We start from the raw sequence: 24,962 nt of genomic DNA on the forward strand, positions 1-24,962 counted from the left end.
ATGTAACTCTCATGTTGGATTGAATTGATTTGTACTCTTGCTTATTTGATGTTTATTTAGTATTGCACATTGACAAACACAAGCTATTTTACATAGTCATAGACTAAGATGTAAAATAGTATTGTTTAGATATTTTTTTTACGTGAATGATTACACTACTAAAATAAATTAAGGACAGCTGGTTCTTTCATATTTCTATAGTTAGTCTGTCGTGGCATATCATGAATGAACTATAGTATTATAGAAGAATTGGGTGGTCCTCCACATTTATTTAGTAGTATATATGCATTCAAAAGGTTTAAAATTGTGATGTTTGTATCTGGCAGGATAAATATTTTGCTTATATTTTCATAACAATTATGTTAAAAAGAGGATTTATATACATGATATGGGATTTCAAACAATAATACTGCTTCTTCTCACATATATGTTTCCATTTTGTTACGAGTCTAATAATACCTGTGCTCACACATTTTGTTTCAAGTCAGTATTAGAACTTCCTTTTCTTTCAATCACCACACAATATGTGATGTGTCATGTGGCTGTCCAGTGTACTTGGACTGCAGGCAGTGACGTAATGTTCTGTTAACAAACTGGTTTCTTATTTGCTCGGTACATCAGTTGTGGGTACAGGGTAATTGTGCCACTTGTTTGTCTCCCACAAATTACACCAGCATGCACATCTACCTGGTGGAAACTAGTTAGCAAATGTTTTAGCTTTCATGTCACAGAGACGTGTGTTGTTACAGGGTGGTTGCTGGCAGACGTGACGCAGTCATCGCCATCTTTGTCAACATTCCTTATCTCAAGAGCAGGAAATTATGTTATGGTACAAGGTCAAGATGACCTCATCATTTCTACTTGAAACTGATTAAGTATTCAGAATCACTATTCCTCTCCATTATGCTGTACAATGTCATGCTCATGTTTGCAATGTGGTAAAAAATTCATGATCTTTTCCTGGAGTTGTCACTTGTGAAACCTGTGTTAAAAAGAGAGTATCCTTGACAACCTTTTGCTTTGTGAGCTGTATGAATATTTGAGATGATTCATTCACTATTAATTTTTTTAGTTTGACAGGTGTTCCTGTGTTAAGTGTTACAGTTGAATATTACCAGAAAGTGGAAACATTAATTTTAAATCTTCCTTGTACAAGAAGAATGATACAAGGCAAAAACATGCTCACCATTGAAAAGATCAGCAAGTGTTGACTTCCTGCCTTTGGTAATTCATATGTTGAAAATATTGAAATAGAAAACTCAAATTGTTGGAAGGACAGTATTATCTGACCATGCTTTCAGTGACAGGAAATACTGCAATGTTATATATCTGATTTATATTCATTTTAATCACTTTCTAACATGACAGTTTCCTGTGAGATCCCTGTATTAAGTATAACCTCAGCTGTCTGTCTTGTGACAACTGAGTACAGGGGGCGCCTTCTGGTGATACTGGTGAGATAAAGATCAGAGCCCCAAATTACCCCAGGCTATCTCTTTACTATTCACAAAGTCACTACCTATCTTTCATTTCCATCTGGTCGTTTATTCTATAATGGCCTAATTGCCAACACCTAACCCTAATTTTCCCTTTCTGTGTGTGTATTTGTATGTCAGTTTTTCAAATATTATCTTCTAAATAGCAGTTATAATACATGCTTGTGGGTATTCCTTCAAAAGGATGCAGAAAATGTCCTTCGATGAATACTTTGAGGACTATATTCTCTGAAAGAAAATTGAAAATTATATTGAGTCACCACATTTTGATGTTTGAAGGTCGGTTATTTTTAAGGAGGCTTTGTTAGTAGGTATGTAAACTATGCCTGAGGACAAAGAAACTTTACATCACAGAATAATAGCACTTTCCCCTATATTCTTGGTACCTAATGAAGCTTGAGAAAAGAGCCAAGCTCAAAGAAGCACCATGCCACAAAATCAGTCAGCTGTAGCCATTTTTAGTGACAACCTAATCTGCTGTGTTTCTATTGGGACTGTGTTCTGTACAACTTATTGTCAATGTGTTAATGTCATTATTGACTATTGATTGTACTTGATAATCTCCAAAGTATAGAAAATGGCCAACATCTTTGACATGTTTATGGGCACCCCAAGCTCACCTAGGAACGTGACATGGGCTTAGCCTTCAACCTGTCTCCCACCAGGAAATGACTGATTTATTCCAGCGTTATTTATACTTTCTCGTAGATTAATGTGAACCCTGGACAGAAAGCAGCCTTTTGGATCTCGTGTATTCATCATTCCATGGATATTGGGCAACAAAATAACTATCTACAGTCAAGTCTCGTTAATCCGACACTCGTTTATCCGACAATCGCCTTTATCCGACACAAATGATGGGAACCAATTTAATCAGTGCTATTTAGACCCGTTAATCCGACAGTCTCACACTCCGACTCCGACACACCTAATTTGCAACGAATTGCTGAAATCACTCATTAACTAATCTCGTTAATCCGACACAGTGATCAGCGTACTCCGTGGTCATCTGCCCACGAGTACGCAGCCCCGTGTTTTGATGCGAGCGGGGTCGGCGTGAATTGATACTACTTGATATTTTCATACACATTTACTGATTTACAAACTCATTGAAAATGTTTTGCTGTCAATTTTGAGAAGAAAGAAACTATGTTTTTCTTATGGATATATGGGGATGCATGAATATCCTTACTGTTATTATTGCTTAATGTGGCAATTACCAGTGTAAACACAATTATTATTTTTGATATTTAAACAAATAATTTAATGATTGGTAGGTTAATTTAACATAATGATGTTATGAAGTAGAACAACAAAGTGATAATTCTTCACTTATATGTGCTGCATCAAGTTGCTTAAAGCACCACAATTCTCAAGTCACGCCAGGATCAGCTGATCTTGGGTTTGAATCCAAGGTTTTTATCCTGATTATGATCCTTGGTTTGTCAGCACCACACTGTTTCCCCTAAGTGTTAGACCTGCATCACTTTGAGGTTTCCTCCTGAACGGATCTAACAAGCCATGATTTAATTGAAATAGTGTTCAATACAGCGTTGGGCCCAACTCACTCGCATATCGGGACATATGTAGGTTATTTTCAGAATAAATTATTTTTATTGCCTGTCAGAAATATTCCTCTAATTGGTTTTACTTATCAATGTATGTTTGTATCAGCTGTTGAAGCTCCAGCGGTTGTGCAGCATTGTGTGGGTTCCAGTGTCGGCCACCTGTTGCCATCCACCCTGTTTAGTCAGGGTGAGGCAGGCAATGTTAAACAGTGTGTCAACATACAGTCATTGCCTTCACTCACATCATTGTTACAACACACGTAGCACCGTCATGCGCGACCTATGAGACCGGCTGCAGCCATGTTTGGTCAATACCATTCTGCTGCCAGGTAAAACTGGCATTAACGATGTAAATAGACATCATTGTGCACAGGTGAATAATATTATATCAAATGAGTCACTTGGGCTGTTCAACCGCCCCCGTGGCCTAGTGGTGGAGTGTCTGTTCAATCCCCGGCTGCGCCATACCATAAGACGTTAAAGATGGTACTTGTTGTTACACTACCTGGCGCTCAGCATTAAGGGGCTAAAACAAGGACTAGTCGGCTCAGAGTCAGTATACTGTGCCGGAGTAGGGTATTCATGTTAAACTGCGTCATGGTATCTCAGTGGGCTAGCACGATAAATTATCATCAGTCAAGACTAGTACGACCACCTCCGTGGCCTAGTGGTGGAGTGTCTGTTCAATCCCCGGCTGCGCCATACCAAAAGACGTTAAAAGATGGTACTTGTTGTTGCACTACCTGGTGCTCAGCATCAAGGGGCTAAAACAAGGACTGGTCGGCTCAGAGTCAGTATACTGTGCCGGAGTAGGGTATTCATGTTAAACTGCGTCATGGTATCTCAGTGGGCTAGCACGATAAATTATCATCAGTCAAGACTAGTACGACCACCTCCGTGGTCTTGTGGTGGAGTGTCTGTTCAATCCCCGGCTGCGCCATACCAAAAGACGTTAAAAGATGGTACTTGTTGTTGCACTACCTGGTGCTCAGCATCAAGGGGCTAAAACAAGGACTGGTCGGCTCAGAGTCAGTATACTGTGCCGGAGTAGGGTATTCATGTTAAACTGCGTCATGGTATCTCAGTGGGCTAGCACGATAAATTATCATCAGTCAAGACTAGTACGACCACCTCCGTGGTCTTGTGGTGGAGTGTCTGTTCAATCCCCGGCTGCGCCATACCAAAAGACGTTAAAAGATGGTACTTGTTGTTGCACTACCTGGTGCTCAGCATCAAGGGGCTAAAACAAGGACTGGTCGGCTCAGAGTCAGTATACTGTGCCGGAGTAGGGTATTCATGTTAAACTGCGTCATGGTATCTCAGTGGGCTAGCACGATAAATTATCATCAGTCAAGACTAGTACGACCGCCTCCGTGGTCTTGTGGTAGAGCGTCCACCCAGAGAGCAGAAGGTCCTGGGTTCGATCCCCGGCCTCGTCATACCAAAGGACATTAAAAGATGGTACTTGTTGTTACCCTGTCTGGCGCTGGGTATTAAGGGGCTAAAACAAGGACTGGTCGGCTCAGAGTCAGTATACTGTGTCTGGGTGGGGTATTCATGTTAAACTGCAGCGTGGTATCTCATTGAGCTAGCACTATAAATCGGCATCAGTCCGGACTAGTACAAGCAGCCACACACACACGTGCATGCAACTCACTATATAAGTGCAATAATCTTGGATGCGACGTTAAACCCAATTTCACCTCACCTCAAGACTAGTACAAGCACGCACACACACGCACACTAACACTAACACTAACACTAACACTAAACTTTGAAAAGCCCAACATGCTAAAGAAATTGTCTCCCTTGAGCATACCTGCTCAGTCACTGAGTGCACTGTGATTGATTAGTACAGGTGATTAGCGGATTGCAATTAAGACGTAGATTTCCGTGACCTCGACTGACCAGGGATCATACACTATGTACAGCATCTCTCTTGAGTGACCCTAGATTTATCATTAGTGTGGAGATAGTTGACTCAAGTAATGATAGATGGATGACTGAAGAGTATAAACAAAAGAAGGCTGTGGACATTCTGTTTGTAAACATGGCTCGGAGTATTGATTCCCTGATGTGACCTCAGGTGCTCTGGAGGTGGATCTCTCGACATCATGTACAGCATGTTTTGAGGGTACTTTTGCAGACATTGATGGATGCATCAGAGTATTTCAAAACGTGTTTGCTAGTTGACTAAATGTCCAATAGTCATCAGTGATTATTTTTTGTGTAAGGTTTATAATGTTCTGTTTGGTTTACAGAAAATTCCATGATGAAATTTAGAAATTGACCTGTTTTCATTGTAAATCTGTCTGCTGTTGTGAAATAAATTTAGGTCCATTTGAACTATTTTGTGTCAAAGAGATTTTATGAAAGGTCAATTATCAATAAATATCATCACTATGGGAATATTGTGGATATCTGCGATAGACAACATCGTGTAACTATAACATGACCATGGCTTCCATCCAATTCTTACGTCTCTTGCTGGATAATCTCATTCACTGTGAGAAACAGGAAGCCATTTTGAAACCTCCAGGATTAAATCAGAATATTAAATCTGAATTATACTGAAAAATAAATTAATTCTCTCCCATTGGTTTTGCAATTCAATATTTCATGTGTGAACTAGTTTTTCATGTGGTTTTTGTTCTCAATCGCTTCAATTCAATGTTGTTATTGACGATTGAGGAAGTGGTCAAAAAGTTGTGAACATTGTCTCATGGAGTATGAACACCAAATTACATCGGATGGACAACATGCATTGTCTTGACCCTAGGCAATGTGGAAGGGAGGGTTTGTTCTTTGTGTGATGCTGTTAAAGGGTTGGTATTGGCTAATGAGACTGAGCCATAAATAGAACATCTTTGGGCTGTTTTGTGAAAATTGCCCCAGCTCAGCTGATAAAATTAGTTTGCATCGTAGTCTCTTGTGTGACAGTTTGCTGAAAATCAATAACCTCGCTCTGCTCTGTTGTGGCTTGCCACGGACAAGAGACGCGATCATAGTGTCTGGCATAGTTCACCAGTCACCACACGGAGTGGGTCATAACGGGCTCACTGTCCACCCTGATTAGAACTGAGTTCAGGGTGAGCGTGTTTCTCCATGTGCTGCTATCAGTGGGCCTATCTATCTCCCAGCTTATCTTCAGTCACTGTGTCTCTTGCTCTACAGACAATAGCCACGCTTCTCTCAGTCCTGGATGTATCAAGCATTGTTATTGGCTGAAAGACAGATCAATATTCTCCAGCCACATTGAGGCGCGATACCTCATTCAGTGTATCAGGAGATTATATGATAAGACCGGAATACCTATCCTGGATATACACCCTCCTTCTATGTCCTGAAACCATCAACGTATCAGCCTCATTATAAGGTAAGCGAAGCAGACCCGGCCACCATGTGTGTTATAGCCTTCATGTTGCTTATGTAACGTTGCTCATGTCATGCAGTCTGTGTTCCGGGAGTGGGATACGAGGACCGAGAAGGGACATGATGGAATGAGGTGGTTTTGCGCTGATGTAATACTTCCCTGTGGACTAACAATTACCTGCCTTTGCAATACCTGGGGTCAGTCATGTCACTCGATGTCACCCGATACACTAGGCCTCGTCATTTGCTCGTGATGGCTTGTCCGACATTGTGGCCCTTCTGGTGCCTGACTGACAGAGGTTGGAAACTTGCACTCAGCTTCACATCTCAAACTGTCACTCAGCGATTTAAATGAGTTATTTTTTTAAGTTTTGTCTTGTTTTTTTGTCTGAGATTTATTACCCACGTAATTGAAGTATTTGATCATTATGATCGATTTAGTTGTGGGAGACTGGAATCTGAAAATAGTCGGAGTAATGTTAGATGTTTCATTAATGGAGATGACGATTTGAAATCTTTCAAAATTTGCAAACAGTATTTATTTTTACAGCTGAAGATAAGCAGTGGGTAAAGTTTATTTCATTTTATGATCTGAAATTATTTTCAGGTTGCAAACATGATAGCTGTAAATAAGTGTAAATAAACTCTCTCATTTAAAGGGCACAAAAAGTCAACAGTGTATAGGTAAGAAGCAAAAATATATGCCTAACTGTTAACAGCCATGTTTGAGAATGGCTGGTATGAGTAATTACTGCTAGCTGTAGATTAAATGCATGTACCTGGTAATACTTATTTGTGACAAGTATTCCTTGGTACTCCCCTGGTGATATAGGTTTAAGTAGGGAAATAACCTGGTTAATCACACCCTCCATGTCAACACCTGGGAAATGCAGGTTTATGGCCATCATTGAGGTACACATTGTCACGTTTGTATTCACTCCCCCAATTAGTGTATTAATAATTGTAGATATGGGTAGTTACCGTCACTCTTCTCACACACCATGACACTGCAGTTCTGTGGGAACTGGATATTACACAGCTTATATTTATTGTTGGTGTGTATAGCTTAAACTTCATGGCTGTGAAATATACTGTGAGATATGTTTTAAAAAAACACTCACAATTATAGTGAATTAAAATAGTAATCAACTATTTTAGAAATATCTAAAAATAACTCTGACATAAATCATTTTTCAAATTTGAGCCCTGAATACCTTTATATCTATATTTACATCTGATACAACTTGAAATGTTCTAAAAATAAGCATACGTGAGTAATATCCTGTGACAATATTTTAACTTGTAACATGCGTTGTTCTTCTTGTAATATGAGGTTTTACAGGTAGGGCCCATTGCCCCTTATCTCCTGACATGTGACCTATATAAGGCAGCAAGCTCAGCCAACCACAGGCACAACTTGTGTTTTGCTTGTGTTTGCGGATGCATAAAAAAATGTCAGTTATGCCTTGCCAAGTTTGGAATTTACTGAGATATAATACTCAATCCTGGTGAATGGAAGGTGATAATTGACAACTGCGGTCGGTTATAAGGTATTTGTCAATCAATGAAGGTGGGGTATAAAAAACTAGCAACTTTTAACCTATACATTATGATTTTCAAATTGTTAGACGTTTTCAAAAATGTTTCATAATGGTTCTGGTTGTTGAGGGGATGTATTGCCTGTGTATGGCTTTGTTGGATGCAAGGTGATGAGGTTGAGGATCTGTGTGTATCAAGTTGTTGAATGGTGATTAATTAAGGGTAGTATTTCGAAACGTCCTCATGAATGCTATTGTAACAGCACTTATATTTCCTGAGATCTTACACCTTAGATTAAGCTGTTGTCATCTACAATGCATTGTTCATATACATGTGGTTGTACAATACTACCTTCAGAATGATTTAATGACTGTTACGTAGTGACTCGGTTGTATTTGTGTACTGTGACAACTGATTCAAATATGGAGTGACAAATATTGTATCTGCTTATTGCTGGCGTGAAGAAAGGCAGAAAGCCCCTTATGATGTGTTTCTTCTTATTCAACACATCCATGAAGCTGACACTATTGTCCTGGAATGACTATATTTCACAATCTTTATTGCTTCACAAAGGTTTTATTGATATCTACTGTGGTGTATACTAAGGGACCACTTGAATATAACCAGATTGTAATTAAATGATTAACAGAAACTGAAATCTGCCCATTACCATTGCAATGCTGTAAAATGAGTGAGTGAGTGAGTGAGTGAGTTGGGTTTAACGCCGCTTTTAACAGTATTCCAGTTATATCATGGCGTGTCAGCTTAATGTAGGAGGAAAGCCCAAAGTGATGCAGGTCTCGGACGTTTACCACTTCGTTGAAACCATCGAGCACGGGTATGGTGCTGACAAACCTAGAAACATAATCGGGGCGAACCGGGATTCGAACCCACAATCATAGGTTTCTGGCATGCTCAAGGGACGCAACTCGGCACCTTAGACGACTGGGCCACCCGTGCCCCCCAATGTTGTAAAAGCCAGGTGTGGAAGGAGGCAGCCTAGTGGACAGTGTCCTTGTTTCTTACTCAGGAAGACATTGGTTCTATCATTGTTGTTCATAATAACTACCAATGTTTGTCTGAACCAGACTCAAATATTAACAGGCCCCCATGACATAGCTGGAATATTGCTGACTGTGGCGTTAAGCTACGTTCACCTCTTGTCACCTTATGTAAAGAATCCAGATTTGATTGGGTTGTCGTGTTTAACACCTCTAAGTGGATGGTTAGCCGATATTCTACTATTCCTTGTAAGCCATGAGAAGTATTGATCACTACCTTTCTGACCATGTCTGCAGGATGGACAAGCCATGTTACCGGAGACTAAGAGGAAATGATACATTTTTTCTTCAATTCACCTGTCTATTTATTATTGTCTTGATAGAGTATAGGAAAACATGCAGTATCTAATTTGTGATTGATTTAGTAGTCATAATTTGCGATTTCTGATTCATCGCTCCAGCATCAAGGCAGCTATGATTGAGTTAGTGTAACATTGACTGTGATGAAGAGTCCTACAATATGATTCTTTCAGGCCCTTATTTGATGGAAAAATGTACATTGTTGTTGCCTGGCAATGAGAAGATGGAGTGAGTGAGTGAGTTAGGTTTTGCCCTGTGTTAGAAATATTCAAACCATGTCATGGCTGTGGAAACTATGATTTTGCTTCATGCATAACCTATTCGGGCTTCAAACTCAGGACTCCTGTCAACAAGTAAACACCTGGACCTACTTGCACAAAGCGATCTTAGCGCTAAGATGATCGTAACTCCCATACTTTAGCACAGGCTTACAATAGTCTTAGCGCTAAGATCGCTTTGTGCAAGTGGGCCCTGAACCACTTGACTACTCCAACCACACAGTTTGACAAGGGGAATTGTAGTGTTTATGTGTTATGAAAGTAGTTTATAAATGAAATCATGTATGCGTGAACTACTTTGACAAATATACAAGGGAAATAAACGTCACTGAAAGTGTATTCATTACAAGTCAGATGTGACTTTGTGGTTATCGATGCAGGACAGAGTAATGGGAGGATTTTGTTGGATTTTCTACACATTGGGGACGTTTGGACTATTGATTTTGTTGTAGCAGGCCTTGGTGTTTCATGCATTTGACCATAATGAATATTTTCAGGAAATCCATGTTATATTGGGTATTAGCTGCTAGTTGTGAAATGCTCGGTGTAATATTCTATCATGTGGAGTGACCTTGCCACCTCATACCCTGAATCGACTCGAGGACCTTTTATGGGGAGAAATTACAGGTGTTGGGTTTGATTACATTTGAACCTGGTTATTGTAATTGTGTACATTTTCAGGTAAACATTAGCCGAGCAGTTGTCCTTTACTGCAAATTTTTAGCTGTTTGTCCGCAAACCCTGCCACCATTGTAAAGATATCAATATTCACATAAAGGTCATCAAGGGATCAAACAAACTACCAAATAGCAAACATACTTTCTTTGTCATTATAACCATTTACATCCTGTTACTGGCCATTTTGGTTCTGATTTTGTGGGTTTGTAAACGTGTGTTACAAAGACACCATTAGATGGAGATTACAGCCATATTAACATGGCCTTAGCTGACACTACAAATAGCCAGCCCTTCAGAAGCAGTTGTGAACAATGGATATACTTATGTTTAAAGTATATGGGCTCTGAACATATATGATCTCTTTGTTGTATAAACATATTGTAATTCCGTCTTTGTGGTGCTTGGGACAATGAAAAAGGACTTAGCAACATTTTTTGAAGGTTTAGTGTGAGAAGATATACACCAGGTATTTGATACGAATGTATATTCACCCCCCGGGAATGAAAGTAGCGGATTATGTGAACAGTGTTTGGTAAAGGTGATTGGTACCATCTGAACTGGTTCTCTTGGGTGTCACATTCCTGACATGAAATGACTGGCTAAGATGAATAGTCCTTAGTTCATCACTCTCAGTGTCCCACAAAATCACAACTGCCAATAATCTTATAAAGAAGCATTCATGCTGGTGTGTATGGAGCAGATAATGCCATTGTAGTCATGTGTCTTTCATTGTATGCAGATCTGGGTCAAAGGAAGATCTGTCATCTTAAGATGGTGGATGGCGTAAGGAACTTCCACTAACATCTGGTTTCTAAATGAAAAGAAATTATTTTACCAAAAAAACTGTTAAATCATCTCTATAGATTATAATAGAAAGGAGCTCAGAGTCTCTCTTCATTTCAGAAACTGCAGTAAAACTTGCGAATAATTATAGACTTACATGGGCTGTATTGGATATATTTGTTTCAGGGTCTGTATGACAGACTTTAAGGAACTGTATAATAATGTCTTAATAATTTTGGGGGTTTGGTGTCAGGTTTTTGTTGAATATCCATTCCTGTAAAAGAAAGGTGTGAGGAGGAAAGATTCAGTTATGTAGATGTTTATATTTATTAATTTATGGAACACTGAATAAGAAACATTCCTGTAAATTATGCCGTTAGTAAATTGGATGGACATGTTTTTTATTGTTAATTATTTCGGCAACATGTTCAAAGACTTTATAATGATTCTCCTAATGTACTGCTTGTTAACTCTTTGGTGTTTTCGACACTGCCTTGTTAAGTATTAATTAGGAAACAACATGGTCGAACACTTCTGTGTTGACTATCAATTTTTCATCATGAAATATAACAGCTTCCTGTGGACAGTGACAATGGATGGCCATGTCCTGCAGAGTGCTGTGTTTGATGTCTATAATAAATTATTTATACCTGTACAGTCTAGTGATCTTGTGAAAAGTGCTCTAACACTTAATCTGGTAAGGCTTCTCACTTAATAAGGCTGGTCACACAACTGTTTATTATTCATGTAAATGTTACTGTCCCTGTAACTGTAAACCAGTGCAGCCTCATAACTGGTGATCTGGTTGCACTTGCTCTGACAGATGGGAGGTGATTGAGATTATAAAATTATAACTGATATTGAATATAATACTGATGGCATTTTGTGAGATGATATCAATGAAATCAGTCCTTAGGGAAACCTTTGTTGTTCAGGATCGCAAGAATTGTTCCTTTGAAACATTATCAAGTCATCTTTTCATATGATGTAACTTGTTAATCTGATGAAATTATTTTTGTAATCATTTCTAAGATTTAGACACAAAAAATAGTTTTTTCCTGTTATTTAAATTTAAATTCATTGTAACTAAAAAAATAAAATATTATGATGCCAAAAGGACAAATTAATTATTAGGTGTTAGTGGACAATATTCCAAAACCAGCAGGGATGGAATTACTATAAAAATTACTCGCATAAAATCTTTTCTCTTTAACCTGGGCAGCATTCACCTCATTGCAGTTCAATTTCACTGAATTATTGATTGTGTTGAAACTCTGCAAACATCTGGGATGTAGGAGTCATTAATATTGAAATAATGTCCAGTTGCCATGTTGGCAAATTGATTTCTTCATTGCACAATCCTCTGGCATGGAAAGTCAATATACAGTTCGTAAAAATAACCCCATCTTCAGAAATAGCTCCATCTGGTGCAAGATACTATATGGTGCTTCTTTGTCCCCCAAAACAAGTTTCGCCAGATTTATAATAATCATATCAAGAAAATTGATTTTATTGTGCTTATCATCTGTTATTAATTGATGTATGTAACACGTTTGTCCATACACGTAACAGATTGAACACAAAACAGTATGATATATTGTTAAGCGGAGCCAGGCAGCCGGTCAGTCCAAGACGCAGCTTTGTCAGAAAACTTTTCATAATCAGTTCTTCCAATTTTAAGGTATTTGCAGCAACAACAAGGCATTGAACCATCTATCTGGGCAAAGCTGACACAAAAATTGATCAGGGGGACACAATGGCTGCTGATGATGGATATTGGTGTGCCAATACACAAAGCAGTGTAGAGAATAACACATCCAAACCAATGGTGTGTCTGTTCCATGCCAGGAATATCGACATATTCAGATTATATGGGCTCATTGTAAATATATCTGGTGATATGGGAATGTTATAGGTATATGCAGGTGATATAAGCTTGTAATAGGTATATTCGGGTAAACAGGTATATTATTGGTGTATCCAGGTTGATATGGGTATATTATTCCTGACTGGAGAATAAGCCTACAGCCCAATTCACTTTTCTCAGCAGTCAATTTGCAAAAGTCAACATGGATATTCATATCTTCGATTCTTTGACGAGCACTCATGATCTTCAGAGCTCCTTGTGCACTTAGTTATTGTTTCCATAGCTACCTGTTATTCTTGTTTTGTTTGCAGAGTATTTACAAGCGAACAAATTCTGTTCAACATAGTTTGAAGATTCCAATACCCCCCGAGTTAGTGTGTCAAGATGTAAGATACCTTCAATGCACAGAAACATGACTTGAGTTGGGTATCTGGTGCAGTATTAGCTTTTCCAAATTTAACATTGTGGATTAGTTAACCTTGTGCAAAGCTGAATATTTTTAGCCCCAGACAATGACTGATAAACCCATATCCTTGGCATCCCATTAATTCACCAAGAGCAATAATCCGGACCACAGTAGTGTCCTTTTAACACCTGTATTACAATAGCATGAGACTCTCTCCCTCCATGTCCACCTGCTGAACAAATGAGTAGTTGTAAGCCGCTAGCACATTTCTCCTGACGTCTGCAATCCTAGTTCTCCTATTGGCAGCCTTAACTTGGGATTAGGGAGATTTCCGAAGTGAACGAAAACTGGCAATTGTTGTGGAAGGGATGGATCTCAGTATTTGTTTAGAAGGAATGTCTTGTGCAATGGTTGTTTGTTATTTGTCCTTCATAATTTGTGCTTAGTTTTAGCTTGGTCAGGAGAATAGTATCATTCTGCTACTTCCTTCCGCACTTCACCTGATGTGGTGTCCTTTGGGTCCTTTCCAGATGATAAGATTAATTGACAAGAAATTATAGATGCTTAAGCAGTGTTCAGTTTAATTGAGAATGTTGAATGGCAATATCTACCCCGTAGCATAAACTGACTTTACGGTTGAAACATTTGTGTGACTCCTGTGTCAGTTCTGAGACTGATGTGTGACACTTTTCATTGTCTTGTGTTAACTGTGACTGTTGCATCAGTCATTGACTTTTGTTAGTTGTCACTGTAGTGTCATTGGATGTTATAACTTGATATGTAAACAAATGTCATGAACCTCAAGGTGTGAAAGTATCATCCTTATGCAGGTAATATTCGTGCCATGTTGAATCAATGCATGTGTCCACTGATGGCTGGAGGCCATGCAGGTGCTGTGACTCAAAGCAGTCACAATAAATAAACAATGTTTCGCTTGCTGTCTGAGGGGGCACAGGTGGCCCAGTTGTCTAAGGCGCCACGATTTGCTGTGCAGAGTTGCCTCCCTTGGGCACGCCAGAAACCTATGATTGTGGGTTCAAATCCTGGTTCGCCCCGATTATGTTTCTAGGTTTGTGAGCACCATACCCGTGCTTGTGGGTTTCACAGAAGTGGTAAAAGGCCTGCATCACTTGGGGCTTCCCTCCCTCATTAAGCTGACACGCCGTGATATAACTGGAATACTGTAAAAAGTGGCGTTAAACCCAACTCACTCACTCACATGCTGTCTGCTTGGCTGTCTACCTCTCTGAGTGTGTGTGACTCTTTCTCTTTCTTACTCACTCATTTATTTCACTCACTCACACACACACACACACACACACACACACACACACACACACACACATGTGCAGAATGTTTACACTTGTGAAGTTTCTGGCTTGACAGATATATTACTCAATTTACTGTACTTTTTTCATGAAATTGATATGTGTGATAAACTTTATGGACATCTTAAGCTAGTCATGGAAGGTGTTTTATTTCTTGTATAATCTTAAACCAGTTTGTAACAGTAAATAAGGTAGAATTTGCGCAGGCTATGAAAATGATCTTTTATCCGCTTGCTATTTTGGTATAAATGTAAAATATGAAGGAGAATAAATTGATAGTGATAAGGAAAGTTCCTTGATCAAAAGATAACCCCAATGAATGCATGCAAGCTCTCACGTATTTCTTGATAACAACAACGATAACAGATAAGCTGAAATAGGATAACAGTATCACGTATTTCAAGACGTAAGTATTCCTGATATATGACACATAGACACACTTCTCCTGTCATTGTCTTGTCACTCAATGAGGAGAACAAGTATACGTAACAGGTGAATTACGTGAACAGCCACAGGTAGCAGGTGTGTTTTTGACTCACTATTATGAACTTTGACTACAGATCAATTTGATCCTTATTCCTGAATGCACGTAACAGGCACCCCGACTGATAGTTGTGCGTGGGGGTGTTACCTGATCATACTGTCTCAATGTCACTCTGTATTTCTGTGTTGGACAAAGTAGACTGTAAGTGTTTCACACCTGAATTTGCATTCTATTTGTCTTTAAAACTTGATCAAGCTTTCTTTTCAATAATTTTGTGTAATATGTTGGATTTGGAAGTTAATTGTGTTAACTGCTTAGTCATCTTGTGAAGGTGTTTCAAATTTCTTGTCGAAGAAGATTTTACCATTGAAACTGTCTTACATACAGTATACATGACAGGGTTTGTTAAATGTAACAACTACATGTGCATAATTTACGTAGATCTGCCCTGGTTAATGGCAATTGACCAGCTTGTTCTTGAGCACCATCTGCTTGTGTCGGAGTCCAGGGGGATGGTCGGGTGGGCTTGTGGAAAAGTGGTTGGCTTGTCATGTAGAAGACAGAGGTTCGATCCTCAAAATTTGTATGTTAAAACCTATTCCTGAAGTGACATGTAGAAGTGAAATTGTGCAAGAAGTGAAAAGTGTTCCTGCTGATAGATATCACTAAATGTTGTTGGCAATATCATTTATGATGGGATGAATACAACATTTATGTAACTGAAAATAGTTGAAAAATCTCCCACAACTTACTGCAGCAACTTGGTCCAGTGTAACACTGATCATGTGTGGTATTTCTGATACAATTGATCTTGCCTGATAGCATCTTTAATCAGGCATTATCATGTAACTCGTGTGGAGCACAGGATTAATCCCTGCTCCAGGCTACTTGTGGGAGTCTGCTTTGCTTCCAGATTACGTTGGGTGCTCATAACTTGACTCTGTAATGTCCTATGCTGTGTGCAGGCTGGGGTATTTCATGTAAGATTAACAAAGCATGAATCCTTCATCCCGCTGCAATAGGTGAGAGTGCTGTTTTTTTGTCACGGAGTACGGGTGGCATGAGACACTCACACCTCATGATACGTGTACTTTTATCAATACAGGAATTCTTTCGGCTTCATACATGTCTCTCCTCAGGGAAATCTTACGTTACAGTTTGTTCAAGAAAGGGAACAAGAACTGGGATCTTTTAGTGAAAATAATTAAAAAAATGAAATGAAAATCTCCTAAAGTAATGCTGGGTTTGTTTGCAGTGATGAGGAATTGTTCGTGCGTTTAACCCAAACAGGTTCTTCCTATCGACTGCAATTATCAATTCCATGTCCTTTAATTGATTGGAGAAAAGTGATATTGGCCAGCGATATCATTTTGTGGACTTGGGTTTGGCACTGCTTCATTTTTCAATGCCAAAGCCGTCTTTGATGTCTCTACCCTGAATAGACTCCACGGCTACCAACAGCAATTCCCCGTCTCTGTGTCTAACTCTTTGTTCCCTGTCTCAGTCACACTCTTTGTTCCCTGTCTCTGTCACACTCTTTGTTCCCTGTCTCTGTGTCAAACCCTGTTCCCTGTCTCAGTCACACTCCTTGTTCCCTGTCTCTGTCACACTCTTTGTTCCCTGTCTCAGTCACACTCTTTGTTCCCTGTCTCTGTCACACTCTTTGTTCCCTGTCTCTGTGTCAAACCCTGTTCCCTGTCTCAGTCACACTCCTTGTTCCCTGTCTCTGTCACACTCTTTGTTCCCTGTCTCTCCCTGTCTCTGTCACACTCTTTGTTCCCTGTCTCAGTCACACTCTTTGTTCCCTGTCTCAGTCACACTCTTTGTTCCCTGTCTCTGTGTCAAACCCTGTTCCCTGTCTCAGTCACACTCTTTGTTCCCTGTCTCAGTCACACTCTTTGTTCCCTGTCTCAGTCACACTCTTTGTTCCCTGTCTCTGTGTCAAACTCTGTTCCCCATCTCTGTGACAAACTATTTGTTCCTTGTCTCTGTGTCAAACTCTCTGTTCCCTGTCTCTGTGTCAAACTCTCTGTTCCCTGTCTCTGTGTCAAACTCTGTTCCCTGTCTCTGTGTCAAACTCTGTTCCCTGTCTCTGTGTCAAACTCTGTTCCCTGTCTCTGTGTCAAACTCTGTTCTCTGTCTCAGTCAAACTCTTTGTTCCATGTCTCAGTCACACTCTTTGTTCCCTGTCTCTGTGTCAAACTCTCTGTTCCCAATCTCTGTGTCAAACTCTGTTCCCTGCCTCTGTGTCAAACTCTGTTCCCTGTCTCTGTGACACACTCTTTGTTCCCCATCTCTGTGTCACACTCTCTGTTCCCTGTCTCTGTGTCAAACCGTTTGTTCCCTGTCTCAGTCGCACTTTCTATGTTCCTGTTTTTGCAATATGTAACTTGTTTTCAATCTTCTAATGACATTTGCAAACCGATTGTTTCTTAAGCAATTGTTAACATACAAACATTTGACAATGGGAACTGAAATAAATCAATGTTTTATCACAGATAGAATAGATGTTATCAAAGAAGATGACGAAAGATTTTCATAAGAGCACATAACATATAATATTATGTATGTAATTCAGGATCAAGACAGAAAAGGTTGACATTTTAAATGCAAATTTCCTGTAAGCCACTAGCTAGTGTTGTACAGAGAATCCTCGTATTAGCCGGTGATTCGTCATGTAGATCTACCACATGGCATAGTGCAATTCCTCTCTGTGTCAGAGTCCCATCTGTCACTGAGAAGCTTCCTGGATACCCCCGCATGTCAATCGTAGAATTATATCATCATATATTATATCTCAACATGGAAAATTTATCATGGTGAGTGTTGTGGCTTGTTGAGCGTCTAGTGTCAAGGTTAAGTGATGTTTCCTGTAGGATGGCAGTCTCTTGTAACAAGCTGAGATGTTTATGGTACTTATCCTGCAATAGCATTACCAATACAGCAGTCGTCTTTATATCAAGAGTTCAGTAGGGACGGTGAGCATGCATTAGAGTCACGTCAATTTTGATTAGTTTCATTACCTTTGTGTGTTTGTTTATTGTCTGGTTGGTTGGTTGTTTTACGCCGCACATAGCAATATTCAAGCTATATGACGGTGGTCTGTAAATAATCGAGACTCACAGACAATCCAGTGATTGATATCATGAGCATCGATCCACGCAATTTGGATCGATGATATGCTCAACCAAGTCAGCGAGCCTGACAACCCGATCCCGTTAGTGGTCTTTTACGGCAGACATGGGTTGCTGAAGGCCTGTTCTACCCTGGATCTTCACGGGTCTTGTGTATTGGTAGATGACCTCCTCTGTGGCCTAGTGGTAGAGTGTCCACCCGGAGAGCGGAAGATCTGGGGTTTTGATCCCCGGCTGCGTCATACCAAAAGATGGTACTTGTTGTTATCCTTCCTGTCGCTCGGCATTAAGGGGCTAAAACAAGGACTGGTCAGCTCCAGAGTCAGTACTGTGTCTGAGTAGGGTATTCATGTTAAACTGCGGCATGGTATCTCAGCGAGCTATTACTATAAATCGGCATCAGTCCGGACAAGTACAAGCGTGTGTGCGTGCATGCACACATCGCTATATAAGTGCAATAATCTTGGACCTCGCTTTATTGGTAGGTGTGTTACTTACAGTATCAGTATAAGTATCCTTATTTTTATGAAGTTTTTTTCAAAATGGAACTTAAATTTAGGGCTCTATTTGATTCAAATCTGGGCCACAAGGAACTTTGATCAAGTAAATATTGTCATTCTGCTTCAGTTAGTATGGTAAAGGGTCTTTGTAATTAATATTATTATATCTGTGTTAGTCATAGGGCTAATATCATTTTGGAGAACAAGTCCATGATCTGGCAGTGTTTTCATGGAGAACAGGTCATTTTAATCATCTGACAGATATACGTCACAAGTAATCTGACACAGGTTGAAGAAAGGAGATCTTCCAGACTACACTTTGATAGATACATGCAACAATGTTACAATGTATAACAGTACTGGATGTCAGATTAGCATCAAGGTGACAAGGTCAAGGTCGTAACCCAGGTGTGAGGATTGTTGTATATTTTTTGTCAACTCTTGACATATTTCGCGAACACCCCTACATCTGGTATGGTTGACATCTGCAGAAAGTGAAGGAGTGAATGTGGACCGATCGATAACTATTGATGGTCTAGGTATTTCCCTTTTTCAGAAGGCATATTTATACAATGGGATTCAGCTATTGGAGAACATTGATTACATTCAAGAACCTTGAGAGTGTACTGGGGAACCTGCCTGTCCCAACACAGACCTCTCGTCTGTGTGTGACCACCAGGGGAGGCCACTGGGCCGCTACAATGCACAAATATTTACTGGTCATGATTTTCAGACTGTTGTCTTCAGTTTTGTGTGTGCCATGCTATACCTGAGGCCAATGTTGGCGAATATTCTTTATTGATTTGAAGAGAAGAATCGAGGACTACTAACACAGTTATTGCCAGTGTGAAGATTGAGAAGGATTTACACCTTGATATAAACAGCCTGGTTTGATTGGATACAAAGTTTTTCTCTGAAGATCGTTGCATATGTCAGATAGAGAGCTGTTGGTTCAGGAGTTTGTGGCATAGCATTTACATAGGTGTGGAATGGATTCAACACTCTTGTGTTTGCTTTGTATTCAGTGTGGTAGATGTGTGTTAATATAGTCAAACATGCCAAGTCGAAAAGAGTGGAAATGTATGCTGTAATTATTTGCTGATGTGACAAATGTTTGTTAGAAACCTGACAGATTGGAGAATTTTACCAGGTTGTGAAATTCAGTGTGTTGGTTGAAAATTCTTTTGTTGTATAATAAAAGTATTTGTTTACAAAGTTTAGGGTTCAAAAGGTTGAGATTCAACCAAAGAGACGAGGGGTCTCTATGAGAGTTTTGGGACCCCTTTGAAGTACTGATACTGTTGAGTTTTTGTAGAATAGGGCATTGGGGGTATTATCATCCCTTGGTGATCCTTCATGGACAAAATATATCATCATGGACGCTTTTCAACATTTAATGAATTTAGTGTTGCCTTTATCCTCCAGTTAGCCCGAGATGACATTACAAGGTCTTCAGCTAACACGAATGCAAATTTATATTAAACTTTTTTCATATTTGTTTCAATCAGAAAAATGACAACTTTATTGACATTGTGAAGAGTATGTCATTCTTTTTGAATACTGAAATGCCCCTTCAGTGTTATTTCATTTCATCATATTTGTATTGCTTTTTTAAAATGAGGTTAAAGCTCTCTACATGGTAATTTGGAATGGTTGTAAATTGTAATTTAATTATATCATTGCTCTGTTTCAGGTTCTGCAGCGGGACATTGAGTCACAGTCGAAGGTGGTGTCAGCAGTGGTCAAGCTGAGTCAGCGAATAAACAACGATGAGAGCTTTAACGGTGACATTGACACAGACGACGACCACTACACCCCCATCTCCCCGCACACTGCAACAGGCCTGGAGCACCGTTGGCATGGGGTGTGGCTGCAGTCGCTAGAGTGGCAGTGTCGGCTAGAGGAGGAACTGAACAATCCAAAGGTAAAACACCAATTTCACTACACACCAGTGTAGTGGGTCAGGTGTTCACTCAGCTAGACTGGTTGGGTTTTTTGTTACATTATGCTCCTACTCATCTGGAATATGAATTAGGTTTGACTCCCATGTTGACTTGAGTGAGTGAGTGACTTGGGTCTGATGCTGCTATGAACACTATTTCACTTATATGACAGCGAGTGCCGATAGCTTAATGTGGGAGGAAGGCCCGAAGTGATGCAGGTCGCAGACGTTTACCACTTCGGTGAAACCCACAAGGTTGGATATGGTTCTGAGAAACCTTGAAACACAAACAGAGCAAATCTGGATTGGAATCAAGATCCTAGGTTTCTGGCATGCTTAAGTGGTGCAAATTGATGCTCCATAGACAACTGCATCAACTGTGCCCCCGTTCTCATGTTGAAATAAGACCGCCTCCTGGAGAGCGGAAAGTCCGGGGTTCGATCCCCGGCCGCGTCATACCAAAAGACATAAAAAGATGGTACTTGTTGTTACCATGCCTGCCGCTCGGCATTAAGGGGCTAAAACAAGGAGTAGTTAGCTCGGAGTTAGTATACTGTGTCTGAGTGTGGTATTCATGTTAAACTGCGGCATGGTATCTCTCTGAGCTAGCACTATAAATCGGCATATCTCTCTCACACACACACACACACACACACACACACACACACACACACACACACACACACACACACACACACACACACACACACACACACACACACACACACACACACACGTTGCTATATAAGTGCAATAATCTTGGACATGACTTTAAACCCCATTTCACCTCACCTCATGGTCAAATATACCATGATCATTCTTTGTTGTGCCATCTTTCCATTCTTCTGGCACAACAAAGAGGGTTTTCCTAAACTCGCTTCTTTATGTGTCAGTATGTTTGTTCGAGCCATCATGAACGTTATGTAAGCAAGTATCAGATTAATCAGATTCACAAAGTAAGAGTTCCACTAGGTAAGAAGTACCGCTGTCGTCAGATCACTTGGGACAATTTTAGATATGTATGACAAGTAGAAAATGAGTAAATACAACACAGGACACAATAGAAAATCATGAGGCCGTGCACTATTGCTAACAAAGGCTTTGTGGAGTACTCTTATAAAGCTGGAAGGTAATTACGGTTAAGTGTTCAATTAATGAATTATTTAAGGCTGTTCAATGTAGTTAGTGAAGCCTATGAAACTGTTGTCTCATGAAACCCAGACCTCTGTTACTTGTTATTTGCTTCTTACAGATTTTATGAGCCAAAGGAGTGAAACTTTTTATGACTTTCTCATGAAACAGTAATGATGTTCAGTCTCATTAAGTACAAGCACTATCCTTTCCTTCACGTCGATGTCATCAGTTGAAGGAAGCCATAAACACACACACCGTAAGACTGAAAACAGTTTCTGTTGATGTCAGGTATATGGTTTTGATGTGGCGCCTAAGGTACAAGTTTAATCTTCAGAAGGTCTGATAGTTAGAGCTTTAACTGGTAGGTCAGTCCAGTCTGAGATGTCCGTTTTCTTGGAAGGTATGCTGTAATTGTCACTGGTGCTTTGTTATGTTTATGTAAAGTGGCCAATCAATATGTGATCAACCCTGAGATTAGAAACCTTATGATGAAATGTCACTTGGTGATTTCTCATTACATTTTGAAACTATGATCTCTTAGGAACACAAAAAATACAATTCACAAGCTTCAATTTATATTTATTACAGAGATTCATGGCATCAAACATTTGGATCATTCTCTGCAAAGTCTCATTTTCAGACTTATAACTGTTCATGTTATAACATTTTTAGATATAATGTCTGATTAAATGAACGTAGAGATGTATGCTGAAATGTTTTGAAATAACGTTTTCATGACATTACAAACTGACGAGAGAAAAATAACATATTTTTTAACAGTCTGCACATTTGTCGATTTTTACAGAAGTACCGTATTCGATGTAATAAGCGCCCCGCTCCAATAAGCGCCCAGGGCCATATTTGTTAATATATTGGCTAGTGAACAATCCCAATTAGCACCCCTTCCAACTGATCAATGTAGACAAGACTTATTTATTCGCGTATGATACACACTTGTGTGTTATATGCATCCTTAATTATTGGCAATTTAATTCTGGAAAAATATATCTGTCGTACATAAACATTTCAGGTTGTCAGCTTAAACCACAAAATTTATCTTTCAACTCTGTTTTTTTTCACCAAAATAATATTCTAATATTCCTAATTTTGAGAGCGCCCTAGGCGCTTATTACGTCGAATACAGTAAGTGTATTTCAATCATCCTTCATGACGTGACAGCACAATTGTATCGTAGCACCCGTAAGGTCCCTTTTCTCCTGGTGGGTCACATATTTTGTTGATTGTTTCGATGCAGCCCATAAAGTGATGTCATTTCAGTACATTATGTTTGATGGTGTGAGTTGACTTCATCAGTGGGTTCTAAAAACACCTAGGCTTGTGGGTTTGAACCATGGTTCACCCTGATTATTTTTCTAGGTTTGTCAGCACCATACCTGTTCTCATGAATTTCAACAAAGTGGTAAACAATCTCGGAACTGCTTCACTTTGGGCTCTCCTCCCACAATCAACTGATATTATTAACTTTAATACTATTACAACCCAACTCACTCACTCACTCTAAAGACACAGCTGCTTCACATCTTTAGTGACCATAGGCTCATTTTTTTATAACTTTATCTCAGGCAGAAGTCTATAAAATATTACTTATTTTACATATTAGTATGAATAATGAATAGAATATCATAACAGACTTATAACTCACAGATGAGGAAAGAGTGGATTCCCAGTATCAAATTTTTGACACCATGCCACCCTAAATGGGGGTTTTGATTGTTGGAATGTGTGACCTAGTCTAACAGTTAGTCCCAAAAATAGTTATCTTTAATTATTTATAAAAAAAATATATCTACAAAATTAAAAATCCCATCCTAATTGAGCCAAGATCAATGCCTAAATTCTAGAGACGAGGCAACCAAGACATCAGTTGGATTGATTTTGTAGTTTATCTTCTAGGGTCAGGGAGACAGACTATGGTGACCTTATGTATCATTGTATGACATAGATCTCTGCTCATGCTGTCAACCACTTGTTTTGTGGTCCAGGTTGGATCAGTTACCAGCCTTCGTCCTATAAAGTCATACCATTGTGTGGAACTCACGAGACTTCAACGTGATGATCAGTTTCTATATGCTTCATTTCACATGAATTGATAAATTTATGCTTTGGCTGTGCATTAGATTCATGACTGCCACATGTCATATTCTATTCCCTGAATAATGTACTGTTTTCCATCTGCGTCTAGCTGTGCAACAGCTAATGGTTTCTGTTTGTAATAACAAAAACATTCAGTTGCATAGAAAAGTAAACATTACGGTAGAACATGTTTGATATTCGTAATCTGGTTTGTTTGTCTTTCACCTTATGGCTAAAGAATAAGATATTCAATGAACTAAATTCATTCAAAACGTATTTTCAAGAGACACAGTTTCAAGTTTGAATTCAAAATTGTCATCCATGCATTGATTGGTGGTTCTGACTTTTTCTCGTCTTTCGTAACCAGACATGAAATGAAATAGCCTTGCATGTCAAAAAGAAAAATCACCTGATCTGATTTAAGTGAAAAATAAACATCCGCCTAAAAATGTAGAATTTGCCCGTTGATCGTAAACACTGGATCGTGCCATCTCAACAGCAAGTTGTGCAAAGCAGGTATATTTTGACTTCTGAACCGAAGAGCTAGGATGGGTCTAAAGCAAATCGTTTTGTGGATTTTAGGCTGAGAGGAATTAGCCGAGAAAACAGACACCTGGGTGACAAATATCGGCACAAGCTGCTAATAAACAGTGGAACCATTGTTGATTTCTCAAATTCATTTGTACAGACAGATTATACTGATTGAATTCGGTAGCTGACATTTTGGCAGCCATTTCTATTGTCCAAAATCAGTGTTATGGTTATTCAGATGCTAAAAGTACAAACAGAAAATTCTGTAAATGCTGGACTGAGTGTCATGGCAGTTTTTCTGTTTGTTGATGTGTTAAATATTTTCATTTGTATTATTTGTTGTAAATATTATAACTGTCCATTGGACATTTGTTGAACATACAATACCTGATCTGTTTGTCAGAAGGGAATATTTTTTGCGAGAAATTGGAAGTTTTTATTCTCTGAGAAACATATTTGACAGATGT

At 39.3% G+C, this 24,962-nt stretch overlaps 1 protein-coding gene across 3 annotated transcripts in view; it reads left to right on the forward strand.

Moving 5' to 3' along the window:
• The window catches only part of LOC124134787, a 126,662-nt gene that overhangs the window by 72,165 nt on the left and 29,535 nt on the right, over positions 1-24,962 (forward strand). For all 3 annotated transcript variants that reach the window (XM_046499823.2, XM_046499824.2, XM_046499825.2), the window contains one exon: positions 20,488-20,718. In XM_046499823.2, the coding sequence (XP_046355779.2) occupies positions 20,488-20,718 (231 nt within the window). The remainder of the gene's footprint in view (positions 1-20,487; positions 20,719-24,962) is intronic.

This window comes from Haliotis rufescens, unplaced genomic scaffold (assembly GCF_023055435.1).
Source record: "Haliotis rufescens isolate VD_foot unplaced genomic scaffold, xgHalRufe1.0.p SCAF_3, whole genome shotgun sequence".
Lineage (NCBI taxonomy): Eukaryota > Metazoa > Mollusca > Gastropoda > Lepetellida > Haliotidae > Haliotis > Haliotis rufescens.